The following is a 20,206-nucleotide window of genomic DNA, read 5'->3' on the forward strand; positions in this document are numbered from 1 at the left end:
GGCTGCTCGCCCTCCTCGGCCCGCGGCTAAATCCGGTGCCGCGAATCTGTCGCCTGGGAACTCCAAAGGCGCCGAGCAAGTTTGATTGCAGCCGCTGGGTGTCACAGCCCGATTCCGCCCGCGTTCGGCCCCTCCTGTTGCGCGGGGCTGACCCGGAGCCTCCCTCGGGGCTGAGCTGCAGCGGGCGGACGCACCGGGCCTCCTCCGAGACGACGCTGCCTTTGCCGAGGCAGGTGTCGGCAGCCTCCAGATTGCAGAGATTGCTGTTCTTTTTTTTTTTTCCCCAAAAAGTCTCTGCAGAGTCTCGTTTGCGTCCCACTCCGTGATAAGGAACATTTCCGGAGAGATCTCCCGGGCCGAGCATGCCATTTCCTGCCCAGCTGTAGTGTGATAACACGCGTTTCAGATGCACAACGATGCTAATATTTTTTTTTTTTCTCGTCTTCCAAGAGCCGTACGTATTTCAAGACACGTTTCTCGCGGTGAGATATTTCAATCCTGACGAAACGGAGGAAAACGGTCACGGACGTGACAGACCTTTAGAGAGCAGCTGGGCAGCAGCGAGGGTTTTGGGCAGCGTCCCGGTATTGACGCTCGCTGCCCGGATTGGGCAGGAGGCTCTCGAGCCCTCTAGGTTTCCGGGCCGTCCGCGGGCTCTGCCGAAAGCTGCGGCTCGGCCGCAGAGCCGGGCTCGGGCTCGGGCTCGGGGCGAGCCGGCAGGGGGTTTTCGCCGTCGGGAGCGCTCATGTAAGTCTCGGGCAAATAAATGATTTTGGCTGGTGCTTTGCGGGAGCAGCGTTGTCGCTGCCCTCCGTCGCCTGTCCCAGCCCCTCGCTACGGGGCGAGCTCCGTCGCGTAGCTGCGTGTGCTGTCGGCTCCTATTCCTCGTATTTTATGTGCTTTTTAGGGTGATGTATTTATTCCCGGCTATCCGGAGGAGATGCAGTTATCAAGCTGCTCAGCTGGCTGTGTTTCTTGCTGTCTTATTTTAACGCCTGAGAACAGAGCCGTGCTCATTTTGCTCTTGTGTTTGGCACTTTGTAGAACCAGTTATTGCGTCTTTTTTGGGGAAGCTCGTCGTCTTTGAGCAAATGGCCTCTAATCTTAGATTAATAAAGTACAACAAATAACCGAGCGACGAAGATGGAGTTGCTCAGGCTTTATAAAGTGCCTAATAGCCCTGATAGCACCCGTGAGCGGAGGACTTAGCGCTGGGCTTGTGCTCCTGGGCGCAGGGAGCCCCCGGCCCTGCCCGTGTCCCCAGCGCGGTGGCAGATTTGATTTGCAAAGCGCCGTCAGCTGCTGGCGAGGACGGGAGCGAGCGGAGCTGCGGCTTGGCGCCAGCCCGTGTCCGATTTCAGCGGCGGCTCTGGGGAAAGCGGCCCGAGTGAGCTGGGCTTGCTGGGGCGCCTGCGAAACGGAGCCCGTTGGTGTTTTTGATTCAAAGTGATAATTCGTTGGACGTTTTCCTTGGGTACGCTGATTTTTTTTTTGCCCCCGGAGGGCTCACCCCATGCCAGGGCCACGGCCTTGCGCAGATGCAGACCTGTGCCACGGGGGCTTTGCACCATGGGGGCTTGGCACTGGGTCCCTCCTAACGTCATCCCCATCTCCCCCTGGGACGGGATGCAGCAGCTTCCCCCGCGATGCTCCACGTTGCCTTTTTCACTTTTCCCATTCGGCTGTGATTTTTCCCAGAGCCGTTGCTGTCTCCCTCCCTCCCCGGAGCTGGGTTTGCTCTTCCCTCCGTCCGCAGAGCAGCTGGGGCAGGTTGTCCACACCGCGAAAAGTTCTCGTTACCTTGCTTTATTCCTTCCTCTGCGTCTCTACGCAGCGATGAACACCGCCTTTCCCCACGGGAACAGTTTTAGCTGATTTCCCAGCACCGCTTCTCCTTTCGTTGCCATTATAGCTGATGAATATGTGTCATGTAAAGCTATATCTCTTATGATCGTTCAGTTCTTTTATCAGCCGGGGTTTATATTCGGGGTTTGGAAGTGGGTTGCAGTGCTATAGATCAGCTAACCATCTGTCTGACGACGGAGATTTATGTTGCTGTTTGTTCCTTCGTTGGGAAGGCAAATGCTCGGGAGACGAATCGTGCCTGCAGAAAGCCTCCCCGGCGCAGAGGCACTTAATCCTCCGAGGCGCTGGGAGCTGGACGGCCACGGCTCGTGACTTAGCCGCCGGGCAGTTCCTGCCTTTGCTGGACGTTCTTGATAAAGAGAAGGAGCAATTGGCTTGTGCGTGCAGTATCGTGAGCAGTCACGGCTGGCTGATTTATGCCCCGGCACAGATAAATTATTCGAGAAGTCCAGCTTTGGAAGCGATTAATTTAAACACGTGAAAGCTTTGCTTGCCAAGTTCTTCACTTCTGGCTGCGTAGCGCTCGAACACGGCGCTGCCTGCGCTGATGCAACGGCTCGTGGATCCCCCTGCTCCTTCCCCCGCGTCCCTGGGTGCCGCCGTTCCTGGCGCCTGAGTCACCGGCCTGCTGCCTTCCCCCCTCGAGGTGCCGGCGGCAGGGACGCGGCCACCTCGCAGTGACATTGCTGCCCCCTCCCTCGTCCCTGGGCCACGCGGGTGAAGCGATGGCACTGTTTCGGCGCAAACCCACCCGCTAGTTTTCGCCCGCTGGTTTTGGGGCAAAACGTGCAGGCTCAGCTCGCGGCCCTTCCACTGCGCGTTTCTTCCCGCAGTTTGCAGGACTTTGGGGTTAGGTGCGTTCTTGGTGCAACTCCTGCTGCTGCCACAGGTGCGTTCGTGTTTTATGACTTTCTTTGCTTGGTTCTGTAAAATTTCCGGCTGCAGGTGCTGGTGAGGTGCAGCACGTCGAAATCCCCTCGAACCAGCTTGCTCAAAGCTGAGCGCTACCAACCGTTTTGGAGAGCCCTTCCTTTTGGCACGACGATCAGCGCAAATGCCAAATGTCTTAGCCGACTTCTCGTGCGAAGTCAAAGAGCTAGAAGAGTCCTTACTTGACTTATGGCAAAAACGTGTAATGTTTTATAGTCCCTATAAAATTTTATCGCGGCTAATGTGCCGGAGGCGGTGCTTTTCTAGCCAGGCGTTTGCTTTTTGTATGCAAGAGTCTTGTAAATGAAAGATCCGTCATCTCGCCCTCGTGAGGGAGTTTCCAAGAAGCAGGGCTCCGCGGAGCCGGGCTCGTGCAGCTCAAAGCTTTGCTGCGCTTCGCGTATGCCGGCAGGCGAGCGGCCGTTAAATGTCCGTGTGCGCTGGTGGGAACCGAGCTTGCGTCTGAGGGCTCGGGATTCCCAAGCACTGAGAGCGCCTCTTACAAAACCCTTTCCCCGTCCCCTGCCGCAACAGCTCAGCATTAATGCTTAGCAAGTATTTGTTTGTCCCCCTTTTGTTAGAGCCAGTAGCAGCCACTTGTAATCGGTCACGACTCGGTATGGTGCGCGCCAAGCGTCATATTTGGCTGGAGCAGGTACCAGATGTGCCTGGAAGTTGCATCGGTGAAAAACATGGGGTTGTAGATTTAATGAGTGTCACTCTGAATTTGCTTGCCTTGGTCAGTCCATGCCTGATTAATGAGAGCTCAATGTTCTCTTGTAGGCAGTTAAAAAATAGTAGCATCTTCCTTAAGAGACTCTGGTATTGAATGCAGTGAAACAGGGGAAATTGCAGCCTCATTGCACTTGACTCCATGCTTAGTGATGACCAGACTCGGTCCTGCCTAGAATACAAAACAGAGGCATCAGAAACCAGTCTCTCTCTCTCTTAGCTTGCATTTAGCAGACCCGCGTGCAACTTATAACCCCTGGCTGGAAGGAGAAAGCGAGTTTGCAAAGGGCTGGGGACGTTTATAAAGTATCTCGCCTTTCCCTCCCTGGCAGGGCAGCGAGTCTCGGCTCCCGCTTGCACCTTGGGAAGACCCTCGTGCCGCTGAGCCCGGCTGCGAGGGCTCACGTCTGCAGGGGATGAGCCGGGCCCAGGGCCAAGAGGAGGAACCCGGGGGCGGGGAGGGGGGGGTTGGTGCAAGGAGACTGAAGGAGCAGAAGGCAACAAGCGCCTGGGGAGAAACCGCGAAATTGCCCCCGGACGGCGTCCCTCTGTCCTGGCTTTATTGCCTGGGTGCTGCAAAGCCTCAGTGGCTCTGAATGTTAAAATTCAGAGTTGGTCGGCAGCTCCCGGGTTTTTCTGGAACGGCCAAATTACAGTATCTTAGCAACGGAGGGAATTTTTCTCCTCGGAGATCAGATTTGTTTTTGAAGAGCTTTGATGCCGAAGGTGGCTCCGGCGTGGGCGAAGCCGGGGCGCCCGGCGGCCTCCTCGCTCCGTCCCGCCACCCTTTGGAGCAGGCTTCCCGTGGGGCCGGGATGGGATGGAGGCCGGGGCGGGGGGGCTGCGCTGGGTGGCCCCATGCATGGATGGGGGGCGGCGGGGGCTGACGGCATCTCGGCTCTGCCGGCAGGGTGCAGGTGGAGTTCTACGTGAACGAGAACACCTTCAAGGAGCGCCTCAAGCTGTTCTTCATCAAAAACCAGCGCTCAAGTAAGTAGGTGCCCCGCGCCGAGGATCACCCCCCCCCCGCCCCGACGGCACCTCCGCGGGGCCGCTGCCGCCGCCGGCTCCTCTGATGGGAGGAATCAAACTTCTGCCGAGCCGTAAAATGCGGCGGGGAGACGTTTCCCGGTGGCGTCCGGAGCGGGGAGCCGGTGCCATCTGCCGGCGACAGCTCCGCCGCGGTGCGACGGCTCCGGTGCGACGGCTCCGGGGCCGGGGGTGCGCACGGGCCCTTCCCCCCCCCTCCCCCGGCGCCGCATCCCGCCCGGGCGCGCGGATTAGCCCCCGCTGGATGATGCTGGGGGGGTGTTTTCCTTCTCGGGGATGTCATTAACTGTCTGGAGCGAATCCGCTGCTGCTTCATTTACAAATTCGCCTTTTCTTTTCCTACGATGCGCGTCGGCTTGTTAAAAAGCTCGAGCGTAGCATGACGGGATGCCCACGGGGGAAGTTTTTAATGGAAACGTGATGAATTTCTCGCTTGTAACTTGAGTAATGACCCAGTGAACTGGCTAGGGAGGGAGAGCCGAGAAAGCAGCCGCTTTTATTTGCTATCCGTCCTTCCGCGAGCTGCTCAGCACGCGCAGCAAGCAGCCAGGGCCGGGCCTGGCTTCTCCCAAGCTTTTTAATGGATGCTGGCTAATGAGGGGGATAAAGTCGAGCAGCTCCCTCGTTTGTCTCTCACGTCTATTGGGGCCAGCAAGGAGCTGATTCATCATCATTTATTTCTGTGTCAGTCTCCGATGTATCCGACGCTGGGTAGGACGCGCAGTGCCCTGGGCAGCGTTTGCGCGGCGCTGCTGCAAGCCAAACTCTTTGCAGCAGGGGAGGCTTCTGGGGTACAAAGTTAACAGCGTGCGGTGCAGGCTGAGGGGCACCGGGCATCGGCCCCCCCCCGTTGACGGGGACGGCCGCGCGCCCTGCTAGCCCCGTGCTCTCCCCGCAGGCCTGAGGATCCGGCTGTTCAACTTCTCCCTGAAGCTGCTCACCTGCCTGCTCTACATCGTCCGCGTGCTGCTCGACAACCCCGAGGAGGGGGTGGGCTGGTAGGTTCCCGTGCGGCGCCGCCGGCCCCGGCGCTTGTGCCACCTGTTTCCTTTTTACCTGGTTACTTCTCGTTCTTCCCATTTTTTTCCTGCGTTTCCCATGTTTTCCTGTGGGCCCGTAAACAGGAGGTGCTGCCGGGAGCTGCGTGTGCTCAGCAGCCGAGCGACTGCTCGGGGGAACCGAGCGTTTTTGCTCGCTCCAGTTTCTCCCTGCTTGTTTTTACTGGTGGTTTAGCAAAGGTCTTTGCTCACCTGCAAAGTGGGATTTCGTGCGGTCACTAACCCCATGCAACACGCGCAAGTAAAGGTGGTGGAAGAATTCAGGCTCATGGTTCATCCTCAAGTGTTGCCCAAATCCGTCACGTTTGCAGTGGGGATAGGCTGTCCTTCAACCTGGAAAAGCCATCCGAGAAATCTGATCAGTTAGCTCCAAACTGAGCTATTCCCGAGGGACCTGGGTGGCGGTGGCCTTCCGAGCTCCCGGCGCCTCCTCGGAGGAGCCCTGCGGCCGGCCGGGTGCTGCCGGGACATGCCGTCCCGCCGGACTGGGCGCAGCGCAGGGCTCTGCAGCGGGGCAGCGTGCAGCCTCTCCAGCAGCCCCCCCGAACACCCAGCGATCCGTGAGGAGCAGCGCTCCCCTTCTCAGACCGGTTCCCCCACCGAGTGCTCGGCGCGAGCTGCCTCGTGCGCTTCGTCTCCTCCGCCGCTCCCCGTCCCCTCCGCTTTGTGGCCGCGGCTCGCACCCCCTGCAGTAACACTGGCTGCAATAACGTTTCGCCTGAGGCCACCTTTCAGCCTTAAAATTGCCGTCCTGGGGCCGCTGCGCACTTGCCGTCGCCTTCAGACCCAGGCACGAGCTCCCGCTTTCGGTGCATCACCAAACAAGTATTTTCTGAACGCTGATGCCCTTGAAGACACTTACGCTAAATCCCATTCGGGAAGGAAATACGTTTTGCCGTTTAGATCACCGAGGTGACGGATGATTACATACATCAGCTTTGCTCCGGGTTTGAGTATAAGCCTATTTTTAACATGTCCTTGCTTTGCTTATCTCACATATGCGTGTTGTGTTTTTTCCCTGCACGAGCTGGGGCACTCGAAGGGAATTAGCATTTTGATTTTCTCTGCGGGAAGGCTGCAGGCTGCCGAGTGCATCATCTGCAGCGTCCGAAAGTTGTTTCAGACCTGTAAGAATTAGGCGGGACGCAGCCGCACCCCCTCGAAAGGCTGAGCGCAGCCAAAGTCCCTTATCCGGAAGGAGGCAGCAGCTTTAGGAGGTGTGTGCCGGGGGGTGCAATAAGTGCTGGGCAGCAGGAACGCAGCCCCTCGCCTGAGAGCGGCGCCTGAAAAAGTAGCGGTGCACGCTGAAATATGCCGATGAGGCTTATTTTTCGGCGGTCGGATGCTCAAAGGCGTCTCAGGGAGCCGGGCTCCCGCGGCCTCGGGGCGCTGCGGGGACCGGGGCGAGCCTGAGCCCGGGCGAGGTGGCCGGGAAGGCAAAGCCAGCGCCCTGGGTCCCCCCCCGGCTCCTCCGCCTGCCTCACTGCCTCTGCCCCGCTTTGTGTCTCCCCCGCCGCAGCTGGGAATGCGAGAAGCAGAATTACACGCTCTTCAACCAGTCCACCAAGATCAACTGGTGAGTCGCTCCCGACGGGCGGCGCGGCGGGGCGCGGGGGGGGCCGGGGCGCGGGGCAGCCCCCGGCGCCTCGCTCCGAAAGCTCCCGGGGCTGCGCTTTCGGGAAAGGCTGATTCCCGGCGCAGAGGGTGTCGGCAGCCCCCCGCTCACCCCGACTCTGCAGCGACGGCGGCCTTGCCGGCGGGAGAGCTGGACATTTTGGGCTATGATGATCCCTGTCCCCCCCCCCCGGAGGAGGTGTGGCGGGGGGGGGGGCGCGGGTGAACCCCGCCACGGGTGGTGGAGGTCTTCCATGAATCCAGCGGGCGCTCTCGGAATCGCGCCGGCCCTCCCCGCTTGCACTTCCTCCGCAAGCTCGTGGCGTTTCCCGTTCGTTGCCTGCACATTCCCCCCCCCCCGAGACCTGAGATGGGCCGCAGCCAGCCGGACCTTTCAAACCCCGCGCTTTGCTCCGGGCCGTTCCCAGCGCCGCCGTGAGGTGGGTCCGACCTGCTCGGGGGCTCTGCTCGCGCTCCTGCGACTGGCCCGGATTTGGGGTTTGTAACCCTGGGTTTTAAGCTGTGGTGCCTCTTCTCGCCAAGCAAACGTGCACAGAGGGTGCTGAGAGGCTGCAGCGCTGCCGTACCCGCTGCCTCGGGGAGGACCACGCTTGGCCGCCGGCGGTGCCACGCTGGGGACGTCGGCGAGGACCCGAGTTCCCCGCGCGGTGAGGGCTCTGCTAACGGGGCTGCAGCTTAGACCCACTGCGAATTTTCCTTACAGGTCCCACATCTTCTGGGTGGATAGAAAAACGCCCCTGTGGGCTGTCCAGGTGAGTGTCCAGACCTCATGCAGAAGCATGGCAGAAGCTGTGCCGTATTCGTGTCGTATGGGGTTTATGCTCTGCTGTCAGCGTTTCCCTGTGCTTATTTCTGCCTGGAACAGGCAGGGAAAACAGGTTTTTTTGGTGAGTAGAAAATGAGCTGGGTCTTCCGTTCAGAGTGGCAGAACGTCCCTGGCTGAAGCTCCCAGCGGCTGGTAGGAAAGGCACATCTGCAGGAAGATAAAATCCCGTGGATGCCGTTGAGCTCTCCCCCCCCCATCCTGGGAGAGTCTGGCCAGGAGCCGGTGGGGCCAGGATGGAGCCAGGGAGCTCCAGAGATGGCACTGCCCGGGGCACCGTGTCCCAACAGCTCCCACCTCCGCCCCGGCAGTATCTCCGCTCCGGGGATTAAGGATGGTGGAGGGATGCTGCAGTCTGCACGCCCGGGCCACATGCAGTTTGTGTAATATGGGGCAATATTCCACGTGATGCATCTATATAGTCATGCCAGGATCCTGGATCTTGTTGGTCAGACTCCCCTTGTGCTCCCTGGAGCCGGGGTTTAGCTCAGAGTCGCTCTATAGCCACTAAAATTGCCCCTTTCGCACACGTTGCTGCGGTGGCAGCTTCCCCCAGCCCAGCCCGGCGCGATGCAGCGGTGCCAGCAACGGGCTGTTTTCAAGCAGGGCAGCTCCCTCCAGAGAGATGGAAATCCTGGTTCCCGGTCTCTTCAGGGTGGCCTAGACATCTGTCGCTTGCGCATAGCAGAAGTTCATGCTTCTAACTGAAACGTTTGCAGAAAAACTGCACGAACAGGCCTAAGTCTGCGGCACTCGCAGGCTCCTCGGCGCAAAGCAGGAGGGAAGCGCTGGCGGGGTGACGAGGCGTCGAACGGGCCCTGAGCAGCGTTCGCCTGTCTCTCCTGCAGGTCAGCATAGCTTTAATCAGCTTCCTGGAGACCATGCTGCTCATCTATCTCAGCTACAAGGTGAGCGCCCCGTCGGGAGCGGTCTGGCTCGCGCCGGCCGGGCGGATTCGTGCCACTGCATCCCAGCTGCTGGAAGCATCCTGCCATTCGTGTGCGCTCCGGAGCCACCGGAGAGGGATGGGTACCCCCAAGGGATGTCAACCTCAGAGGTGTCTTGCAGATAGCCGTGACCCTGCTCTGCTTTCTTATCCCCCCCCGAGCTATCATGTGACTCTTAGGCAGAGCCGAGCTAGCAGTTCTCTTCTTTTTCTGCTTCGCTTGAACTTCAGAGCAGGACTACATTTTGCAAAGGCTCGCTGGGTTTTATAGTGGGCCAAAAAAAAGGGCCCCTAGGTTGAAGCACTCTGAATTTCTAAAGGTTCAAGGCCTGGATCTGGAGGCTGGCCCGTTCCCGCGGTCTGTCACCAGCGTCACCTCTGCCTTCCCCCAGGCGAACGGCAGCATCTTCCTGGCTGCTCTGAATGGGAGCCTTTCAGTTGTCCTCTAGCATATTTTTAAGCTTATTCAATTAACACTTTTTGTTTAATTCTCCAGGGGAACATCTGGGAACAGATTTTTCGCATTTCGTTCGTTCTTGAAATGATCAACACAGTGCCCTTTATTATCACGGTGAGTATTCGTGTTGACATTTTAAAGCCGCTTTAAATTTAATAAGTACTGCAGTTTTAATGGTGAAGTAAAGAAAAAAGGATGGCTGGCCAAGTATTTTAAGCTGGCAAGGAATTTTTGCTTCAGTGTTTTTCAACATAATGACTTTCTCTGGAGCGTAAGCCCAAAACCATCCTCCGTTTTCAGCTGCTTCACTGCAGTCAACTAAAACTTTAGTTTTTCAAGTCAACCTGTGAGTAACTCTTGCTTTTGTAGATATTCTGGCCTCCTTTACGGAATTTATTCATTCCCGTTTTTCTGAACTGCTGGCTTGCCAAGTATGCCCTGGAAAACATGATAGTAAGTAACCAAACGTAGCCCATCCATTTCGTCCCGGCCTCTTTTGCAATAGTACTGAAAACTCCAGAAATGCCTAACAGCGCCTGCCTTTGCAGTTACGCTGGTGCCGCAGCTCTGCCGCCTTCAGGACTCTGCGGGCTCTGTGTAGGGACCAGTCCGGTGGTCGCTGGGCTGTGATAACACAACAGGACCAGGGATACTTCCCCCGTGCCCACGTTCGCGTCTTGAGCTGTGTCTCGCAGCTCATGCGCAGGCCTGCTCCCCGCAGCGTCCCGGACGTGGGCTGGCGTCAACCGGTGCTACTCCTTACACAAACGCACCGTCTTTTTAGAGGGCCAAATTCTGGCCTGACCTCCCCCTGTGCTGCGCTGCTGGAGCCGGCAAGACTGCGGGAGGGGGAGTGCTTTACAGAGCGCTTGACCCATAGCTGGTCTTGGCTGGCGGAACTTGGTGAGACGTCTCTTCTTTCTTCCCAGAACGACCTGCACCGAGCCATACAAAGGACCCAATCTGCGATGTTTAACCAAGTGCTCATTCTCATCTGCACCCTGCTGTGTCTTGTTTTCACAGGGTAAGTGTTGCTCTTTATGTCACTAAACTGCCCTCTTCCCAACGCATTCATTCAGGGATATCAGTGTTTTGAAACAGGGAGCAGTGATTAGAAGGACATGGAGGCCCCCAGACTGGTGGGAACTCCATGGGGCAGCTCGTGCAGCCAAGCTCTGGGGAGATGACCCCAGCCGTGGAGGGATGGTGGGACGGGGTGATTTGGGAAGCCAGAGGAGGTTCTTCCTATGGCTCTGAGCACTATCTTCTAGCCTGATCCTTTAGCCTGGCGGTTTGTATGTGTTAAGAAAAGCATAACTTTAGGGCTGTTGATCAGAGCGAACTTGCAGGTCTTTGATGTCTCCCCTTCACTAATGGGACCAATCCCAGTTCCAATGAGCTGAGTGACAGTTTTGAAATCAGCAGGACTCCTGAGTCTGCTGTAACCAGGCCCCAGGCTTTCACCTCCTGTAAATTGGCTTCGGCTTGGACAGAGCTGCATTGCCGGGAGCAGCCTCCACCTCCGCAGAAGCTCTGACTCCTGCACACCGCTGCCACCGCCACACAGCAGAGACTGTCTCAGAGCTTCTCCTTACCTTGCTTTGTTTCCCAGAACATTTAACACTAGGAAGATCAGTTCCTATTTTAGAAGCTAATTACCATCTCTAATTACATGATTTTAACAGAAACTTTTTAATTGAGCATGTCAGGATGAGGAAGTTGTCTGAGGGAGATATAGCTTATGTAAATGTAGGACTCGGAGCAGGGCAGTAATTGCCATAGAGTCAAGGGCAAAGCCAGTAATTTCCTAATGGGACACGGGTTTGGACACTGGTTCAGCTGCGATGGCTCATTCATCAAGGCCCGTTGCACTCCTGCCTCTGAACGCGCTGTTCTTCGTAAGAAGTTACCATGGTTGCTGAATTCATTTGTGTAACAGGCCACTGGGGCTCCGGCTAATTAACTGGGCCCTTTACCCTGCGCATTGCAAACAGCAAGGGCATCGTTTTGAAAAGGCGTCCTTCTCATCGTTGGGTACTCGGCTCTGAAGTAGGGCTCTTGAATTTTCCTCCGGCTCCCTTGATCTGGATTTGAAGCATGGCGTACCAATTAAACTGCTGAAAGGGCAGGAAATGGAGCTTTTAGGCTCTTGAGTCTCTGACAATAAGGACCATCTTCTCATATTAAAGACTAGTGTAATTTCTAAGCTCATCAGTACTCTTTGCCCGTAGCACCTCCTGCCCGCTGTGGCTGTAGACGTGTTTTCTTGGCCTTTGTGACAGGCCTAGACTCAGTTCCAAGGCTGCTTATGTTCAGCAAGATGCTGTTCAGCAAGACGCTTTTGAAACTGCCAGTCTGTCAGGTTACCCCGGCTGCCTAATTGAGGAGGCTCTGCAACCTTGGTTTGAAAAGGGAGCAGCACGCAGTCAGGAATGAAAGACATCACCTGCCTCCTGCTTGCTGAAGAGCCTCAGGCCTAGAAGTGAGAGCCCTTCATGTGGGCTGAGTCCCTCCAGAAGCTGACTGGGATGGTTGGTTGCATCCTTGTTTTATTTTTTTTGCAATACTCAGTTAATCAGCGAAGCCAGACATCAGGTGATGTTCGACATGCTGTTCATGACATGGCTTTCTTGTGAAGGAGCCGGGACCTAGACTCTCTGGTAGTATTTTGGTGAGCAGCTAAGTCTAACTCTTTAATCTGTAAGTGCCATAATTTGGATCGTTTTTTGCTGGTGATGTAAATCCACTGCTGATGCTGACCACGTTACAGACAAATTTCTTCCAAGGAAATAGATGTAAGTCACCTTCTAAGGTTCCCCATTGACTTCAGCGGGAGTTAAGGGCGCACTGCGTGTCCCAGGGGCTGGGAAGCTCATGCTTCCAGGAGGGCTGTACAGAGGTTGAAGTGACATGTGCTTCCCTCCTCCAGGACCTGTGGCATCCAGCATTTAGAAAGAGCAGGAGAGAAGCTCTCCCTTTTCAAGTCCTTCTATTTCTGCATCGTCACCTTTTCCACCGTGGGCTACGGAGATGTGACACCGAAGATCTGGCCTTCCCAGCTCCTGGTCGTTATAATGATTTGCGTCGCCCTTGTTGTGCTGCCCCTCCAGGTGAGACCTACCGGCTGTGGGAGCAGAGGGGTGTAGAGCTCGCATTAGACACAGTGACATAGGCGGTGGTGTGGCTCGTATGCGGCTTCGGCTGGAGAGATCTTTCCAGCTGCCTGATGCTGTGATTAGCAGCCAGCACTGGTAAAATGCAGAGGAGACAGAGGCAAGCTCAGCCATGCCACCGAGGGGATTTAATTTTCACTGTGTTGAAAATCTGTCACAACGCAGTTGAGCCCTGCTGGTTGATGTATGGCGTTTGGGAGAAAACAAAGCCTCGCTGCCAGTCCTGGCCATGGCAATGGCAGAGCAGCAGCCCTGAGCGGTCCCTTTCCACCTGGACATTGGTTGAGGGACCGAGGAGGCCTCCTTGGGAAAGGCTTCTGATGGGACTTGATAGCAAAAGCCTATTTCTTGCTCTCCTTCAAAAGAACAAGCCAAAAGCTGGTGTATTTTATCAGGCTATATCTTGTTCACAATCCCCTGGAAAAGCAACCAGATGCCAGGTTGAGCTGGAGCTGTGGTGGTGGGTGGCCGGGCTGGGATGACCATGTCGGAAAGATGGCTGGCTGAAAGACAGACCGCTGTGGGGAGTCACCAGTAACGCGTGAAGCACGCTGTCCATGCAGGCCTGAGCACTTACACCTCTGTGTCCGTTTGTCCTTCGGTGTTTCCTGGAAGGAAACCTTTTCCAGTCAGTGTTTGCACGTGCCCCTTGGTGAATGTGTGCGCGCTGCCCACCCGTGTACCTGTTGGTCTGTGCACACCCACACTCCACTTCTGTATGTCAGGTACCTGCCCGTGTCTTGGCAGTTGGTGTTCTTGTATATAATTACCTGCTCTTCCTTTCCTTGCAGCTGCTGTTGCCGTCCCCGAATCCATAAAGTGTTATAACTCCAGGAACGAGGAGCAGCCGCTGCCGTTGCGAGGAACGGGCGCCGCAGGTGCTCCCTGCCTCCAGGGAAATAAGCTGTCTGCCTTTGTTTGCAGTTCGAGGAGCTCGTGTACCTGTGGATGGAGCGGCAGAAATCGGGGGGGAATTACAGCCGCCACCGCGCCCAGACGGAGAAGCACGTTGTGCTGTGCGTCAGCTCGCTCAAGATTGACCTCCTCATGGACTTCCTCAATGAGTTCTACGCCCATCCGCGCCTGCAGGTAGGGCCTGGCCGCCGCTTTGCCATGCACCTCTTCTACACTACTGCGTAAGCACACTGAGAGAGCCTAGACAGACTGTTTAAATGTAAGGATTTTACTTAATGTGGTATCTTGCATAGAAACAGAATGCGTAACTGTTGAGTCTCACTGGGATTTACCCAGCTCTAAGTGGAATATCCTCATGTAATGAGTGATCTCCTAGCAAATGCCTGTACCTTTCAGGCTCTCCAGGACAAGAGCATCACAGATGCATTTTAGATTTGCGTTTCATTCCAGAATCAATACACACTTCATTACTGTCACTCAGCCTTGATTCCATACATTCAATCTATACAATCCTGTTCATTTCTCTAATTGCAAGTGGTTCCACTTAGCTGTGGCTGTGCGGCTCTTTCGTACCTCAGTAGTCAGATGTGCATGCACTGGATTTGTCATGCAGAATGGGGAGGAGAAGATGGTGTTATGTTTTTCATGACCCTTGCAAGACCCTAGAGCAGGCGCAGGTGGTATTAGGGCACTAGGAGCAAGTACCAAAAGCCCCGGCGGACTTGCTTGCTCAGGCAGCAAAACGCTGTGTCTCAGCTCCTTCAGGCGGGTGTGCAAGGCACTGCCCACCGGGCAAACCAACGCGAGCCTCTCTCTTTCAGGATTACTACGTGGTGATACTTTGTCCAACAGAGATGGATATCCAGGTGCGGCGGGTCCTCCAGATTCCTCTGTGGTCGCAGCGAGTGATTTACCTCCAGGGCTCGGCGCTGAAGGACCAGGATCTCATGAGAGCCAAGTGAGCCGAGCGGCGTGCCGGGAGCCTGCCCGGGATGGGGTCTGGGACCTGAGCGAGGCCAGCAAAGTCAGGAAACCCTGGAGCCGCAGCCCCGTCTCCCCGCCATGTCCTGCCCCACCGTGCCCCCTTCCTGCGGCACGGCAGAGCCTTTTCCTGGTGTTTCCACCAAGTTCCCACGCGTGGGAGGGCTCCTCCAGCCCCGGCACAAGAGCTTTGGCTGAGCCCTGGCCACTGGGACTCGCCACTTAGCCCTGCCCCAGCTCTGTCTGGGCCTGAAATTTGGGTAGCTGAAACATGTATTCCTCCTTTCTTAAGACTGCACGTTCCCCTGTGTCCTCCTCTCTCCCGCATGCTGGCACGTGCAGCTTTTCTTGGCTTTCGGGGTCTTTCTCCACTGTCTCGGAAACCTCTCTTGGATTTCTGTGCTTTGCCTGGGCTCTGCCTGCTCAGGCCTGGTTGGAAAAATGACATTTTAATTCCGCATGGAGCAGCAGAAGGGAGGAAGGGGAGTCTCAGTGGAGCGCCTCTGGCTGGGGGTGTAGACAGCGCCGCGCCGGCTCCGCGCGCTTCCCGCGGTCACTGCTCTGTGTTTGCAGGATGGACAACGGAGAAGCCTGTTTCATCCTCAGCAGCCGAAACGAGGTGGACCGCACGGCGGCGGTAAGGCGACGCCGGGGTATCGGACAGTCGGAGATTTTCTTTTTTAAGGCCAGAGGCAGTGGGGCGGCGGCTGCATGTCAGTTCTGTGCAGTGGGGCAGCAGCAAGACCCCGAGCTCTCCCTCCGCTGATGCTTTGCTCTGCCGTGCTTAACGCAGCCGGAGCAGCATCCCTGTGGGCAGCGAGCAATCGCTGCGGAACGCTGCCTGCTCCGGCCGGGGTTTCGCAGCTCCCGTCGCCGCAGAGCAGCTCCCCGGCAGCCTCCGGGTTTAGCGCGGGTGCTTTGCCGCGGCGCACACTTAGCGCCCAGGGTCAGCCCCAGGCAGGCTGCGCTCCCTTCGCGTTCACGGTTTCGTTCCGGTGCTGGGCTCGGGGAGTGGGCGAGGGCAGTTATTCCCACTGCTGCCGGCGGGAAGTGGGCGTTTCGAGAGACCTTCTGGCATCTCTCTCCGTGGCGGCAGGGTCGCTTTAGAGTCAGTCTCAGTCTTGGTAGAAATAAGCTGTCGGGTTGCAGTTCTTGCTTTTCTCTTTCCTTAGGACCATCAGACCATCTTGAGAGCTTGGGCTGTGAAAGATTTTGCTCCAAACTGTCCTCTCTACGTTCAGATCCTGAAGCCTGAGAACAAGTTTCACGTCAAGTTTGCTGGTGAGTGTCAGGGCTGTGGGTCCGGGTGGGGGCAGCCGGGACACACTGCTGGGGCCGGGTCTGTTTGAGTGTCCTGGGATCTCCTTCCTGCTTGTCCTCCCAGTGTCTTTGGGCCTCAGGGGAGATATTTCAGGACTTTCAGCCCCTTTCTTTTCCCAAGGCGCCCGCTGAAGGTTAGATCCATTAGTGGCGTTAATGAGCCACTGGCAGGGGCCAGCGGGAGGGTCGAGCCCTGGGCTGGCCCAAGGCAGGTCAGATAGGCATAGACCAGGTCGATGTAAACCCAAATTTCTGTGCCTGGAAAGCTCTGGGTCGCGCAGAGCCTGTCATCGGTGCAGGCCCTGCTTTTGGGGACTGCGGCGCCTTGGGTGTCTGCGATGGAGGGGAGTCCGCAGGTGTCCACCCTGCCACGGGGTCACCGCGTCCCTGCGCTCCTCCGCGGGTGCAGGTTGGTCTCTCAATCCCGCTCCCCATCCACCAGCTCCCCGGGCAACAAGGGCAGCATCCGGCCTCCCGTCAAATCCGTTATCACGTCCTTTTGGGGCTCTAATCATTCTTTAAGGAGAATAATTGTCTGTTGAACAGAGCTAATGAGGCAGCCAGGACGGAGCCTGGTGCTCCGCAGGGTGGCCCCGGGCATTGCACCAGCTGCGGCGGGGGCCTGGATGGGGCCGCGTTCGCTCGGCAGGTTTCCATCCCGCGCGCCTCCTTTTTCCTCTCTGCGTTAACCCGGTTCGCGTTGTTCCCCGCACGTTGTTCGCGGCGGGGCTTTTGATCAGCCGAAAGCCTCCGCGGCGCTGCTGGGAGACGAGAGCCGTGCTCAGCTGCAGCTCCCCTGCCGGGCTGCCGCGGACGGCTGCTCCCGCGGCTGCTCCCGCTGCTGCTCCCGTGGACCCGGGAACCGCCGCTCCCTCCGCGCGGGGCAGGGAAACGCGGCGCTGCCGGCTCCAACCATCCCCCCGCTGCTCCGTTCCAGATCACGTCGTCTGCGAGGAGGAGTGCAAATACGCCATGCTGGCCCTGAACTGCGTCTGCCCCGCCACCTCCACCCTCATCACGCTGCTGGTGCACACCTCCCGCGGACAGTGAGTGCCCCGCCAGCTCGTTAGCCTGCCCCGGCCCCCAGGGAGACGGGCCCCAGCCGCCAGGTTTCGGTCCGGTCTATGCCAACCTCTGCTCGGCGCGTGGGAAAGCTGAGCCCAGGGGCGCAGGGCCAGGGTGCAGCACCCGCAGGAGCGCCGCAGCCCATCGAGGGCAAAAGCAGCTGTTGCAGGGGAGCATCTCAATGCAGATGTGCCCGAAATCTTGGTGTCGGCCAGCTCAGGGGCTCCTGCGAGAAAGCACCACCGCCCCGTCATCCTGTTTCATCTCCTCCCGGCCCTGGGGTAGTTGCAGCCCGGAGAGGAGAGTCTGGCCGTTTTTGTGGAATTGACCTTTCCCGAGGCTGTGAATAAAATGCCTTGTTTATGCTGGCATGACCCGGCTGATGGGAAGCTTCATGGACCGCCCCTGCCAAGCCAGGCCCTGCAGATGACGTGCAGCAGGAGGTGGCTCGGCCCCGCAGCACGTGCTGTGGCGGGGTGGATCCCTTCGGTCCCTGGCACAACTTGCTGCATTTTGAGTTGCGTGAAATCAGAGAGTTATGAAACACCCTTCCTAGAAGAGCGTGCGCCCCACGCTCGGAGCTGTTTGCCAACATTTGCTCTCAGCTCCACTTCTGCGGCTCCCCCCGGGAGCTTTCATTAAATAAAAAGGCACTTAAAAATCAGAAATTAAAATGAGATCATCCTTAGCCTGGAAACACTGACAGCTTATTGAAACACATTGCTATAATCTTATTGCTGTTGGTCTAAAATGCAGCTTCATCGCTTATTAGTGCTGCTGTCGGCCAGTTCTCCGTCCAGGAGCGAGCCCAGAGCGGTGCAGCCTTGGCATGGCCAGAGGGAGGTCTGGGGTTGGGGAAACCTGGGGCCCTGGCCCCAGCTCCTCCTTCTGCCCGGTGTCTCAGGCACTGGGGACAGTGCAGGGACACGGCGTGATGTCCCCGGTCACCGTGTCACCTGCAGGGAGGGCCAGGAGTCCCCGGAGCAGTGGCAGAGGATGTACGGGCGCTGCTCGGGCAACGAGGTCTACCACATCCGCATGGGCGACAGCAAGTTCTTCATGGAGTACGAGGGCAAGAGCTTCACCTATGCCGCCTTCCACGCACACAAGAAGTGAGCGCATGTGGGTCTGCAGCTGCGGGGCACGACGGGGTGATGGCAGGGGCTGACCGCCCTCGCTGGAGGGGTGGAAAGCTTTGGGAAGGACCTCAGGCTCCAGGGGCTTTGCAGGGGGTCAGAGCATGTTTGCTCCTCTCTGGCCTTGCCTTGGAGAGCAGGGCTGGGTGGGGACCCACTTTCTGCCATCCTGGGGTCAGTGCTGGGAGCTGGAAAGTGCTCTGAGGTCCTTTCTGCAAGCCTCCTGATGAGGCTTTCCTTGAATGCCCGCGTCCTGCTCCTGCCCCAGGTACGGTGTCTGCTTGATCGGCATCCGGCGGGAGGATAACAAGAGCATCCTGCTGAACCCGGGGCCGCGGCACATCATGGCAGCGTCTGACACCTGCTTCTACATCAACATCACCAAGGAGGAGAACTCTGCCTTCATCTTCAAGCAGGAGGAGAAGCAGAAGAAGAAGGGCTTTGCGGGCAGGGGTGTCTACGACGGCCCTTCGCGCCTGCCCGTGCACAGCATCATCGCGAGCATGGGTGAGTGCCGCCGGCCACCCGCACCACAAATGGAAAATAAATGAGCCAGCAGCACCCGGCTCTGGCTGGTGGTGAGGAAAGCTGCTGTGTACGTCCCCCCCTTGTCCAGCCCGGCTGTGGCCTCCCCATCCGCACAAGGCAGACAGGGCTCTGCACCTTGCAGCTTGGATGCTCTCAGCAAGCCCAAATACTGTTATTAAAGCTCGTGACGACCATTATCATTAATGGTGTTTGTCTGCATAAATCCCCCAAGCCCTGGCTAGAGAATAAGTGCTGTTGGCCCCATCTTAAATCATGCTTATGATTCATAACGTGATGAATAGCATAGTTTGCTCTGCAGCGAGCGGTGCATTTTGTCGAATGAAAAATATAATGAGTCATTACTTCCAATTTGTATCTGGGGAGACCAAATTTGGGGGTTGTCTGGAGAGGCTGAGCTACAATAGCAGATTATATTTCAGGCAAATAATTTATGCATTTATACTCAGGAGCATCAATTTGCATAGATTATCCCACAGCGAGCTGCAGAGCGCTTTGCTGAACAGTGTTAGTCAACGTTCTCGTTATGTGGCTCGTTCTCAGAGGGACCTTTCTCAAAAGTATAACGAGAGAGAGAAACTGTGCAAGTACAAGTAGGTCAGTTGTATTCAGCTGGTTGGCTGGTAATAGGGGTGAGCGGGCCGAACGCCTGCCCTTTGTTTGCTGTGAAATTCACAGCTTTTGTAACCACCTAAAAACAACTGTTTGATGAAGACTGAGATGAGGCTCTTGGCTGTGGTTTCCAACTGTGACTATCGGTTTGATGGTCCCATTCGATGCCTCATAGAGCCCCTCGCTATGCTCCCTTCCCCGTCCCAGGTACAGTAGCCATGGACCTGCAAAACACTGAGTGTCGCCCCATCAACAGCAGCAAGCTGGCGCTGCCAGCCGAGAACGGCGCGGGCACCCGGCGGCCCAGCATCGCCCCTGTCCTCGAGCTGGCGGATACCTCCTCCCTGCTGCCCTGCGACCTGCTCAGCGACCAGTCGGAGGACGAGATGACGCAGTCGGACGAGGAGGGCTCGGCGGTTGTGGAGTGAGTTGCCTTTATTCGACGTGGCTGTGCCTCGTTTCGGAGAGCCGCGTTGCCGATGTTTGGCTTTGGTGAAGCTGAGCCCAGCACCACTGATGCAGAAACATAAGTGATGCTATTGCAGGGCATCCCCTGCAATCCCCTGTATATGTATTCTGGAAGTTTTCCAACTGCTGTGGGAGAGCTGTGCAAAGCATTCGTCTGTGGTGGGCTTGAATCCTGCCTCTGCTGCTTCGGAACCTGTTTCCAAGTCTCTGATTCTGGTATGCAGAATGGTCTCCGTGACCTTATACCACTGGATTTTCTTTCTGTTGCAGGTATGTAAAAGGCTACCCGCCAAACTCCCCGTACATTGGGAGCTCACCAACGTTGTGCCACCTTCTACCCGAGAAAGCGCCTTTCTGCTGCCTGCGGTTGGACAAGGTGCGAAGCAGAAGGGCTGGATGAGGGCAGCTCCCTCCCTCCGGGAGCGGGGCGGCTCCTTGTCCCAAATTGCCAAGGTTTAGGGTCAGAATGGGCAGCTGTAAGCTGAGCACCGAA

At 57.2% G+C, this 20,206-nt stretch overlaps 1 protein-coding gene across 1 annotated transcript in view; it reads left to right on the forward strand.

Moving 5' to 3' along the window:
* KCNT1 (potassium sodium-activated channel subfamily T member 1) overlaps positions 1 to 20,206 on the forward strand; it is an 85,228-nt gene that overhangs the window by 55,300 nt on the left and 9,722 nt on the right. The window contains exons 4-21 of the mRNA XM_067309350.1: positions 4,439 to 4,518; positions 5,477 to 5,576; positions 7,156 to 7,212; positions 7,975 to 8,023; positions 8,943 to 9,002; positions 9,537 to 9,611; positions 9,867 to 9,950; positions 10,427 to 10,521; positions 12,427 to 12,607; positions 13,595 to 13,759; positions 14,407 to 14,543; positions 15,140 to 15,203; positions 15,739 to 15,847; positions 16,824 to 16,932; positions 17,914 to 18,063; positions 18,356 to 18,594; positions 19,453 to 19,669; positions 19,984 to 20,089. Of these exons, the coding sequence (XP_067165451.1) occupies positions 4,439 to 4,518; positions 5,477 to 5,576; positions 7,156 to 7,212; positions 7,975 to 8,023; positions 8,943 to 9,002; positions 9,537 to 9,611; positions 9,867 to 9,950; positions 10,427 to 10,521; positions 12,427 to 12,607; positions 13,595 to 13,759; positions 14,407 to 14,543; positions 15,140 to 15,203; positions 15,739 to 15,847; positions 16,824 to 16,932; positions 17,914 to 18,063; positions 18,356 to 18,594; positions 19,453 to 19,669; positions 19,984 to 20,089 (2,077 nt within the window). The remainder of the gene's footprint in view (positions 1 to 4,438; positions 4,519 to 5,476; positions 5,577 to 7,155; positions 7,213 to 7,974; positions 8,024 to 8,942; positions 9,003 to 9,536; positions 9,612 to 9,866; positions 9,951 to 10,426; positions 10,522 to 12,426; positions 12,608 to 13,594; positions 13,760 to 14,406; positions 14,544 to 15,139; positions 15,204 to 15,738; positions 15,848 to 16,823; positions 16,933 to 17,913; positions 18,064 to 18,355; positions 18,595 to 19,452; positions 19,670 to 19,983; positions 20,090 to 20,206) is intronic.

The sequence above is a fragment of the Apteryx mantelli genome, chromosome 21, assembly GCF_036417845.1.
Source record: "Apteryx mantelli isolate bAptMan1 chromosome 21, bAptMan1.hap1, whole genome shotgun sequence".
NCBI lineage: Eukaryota > Metazoa > Chordata > Aves > Apterygiformes > Apterygidae > Apteryx > Apteryx mantelli.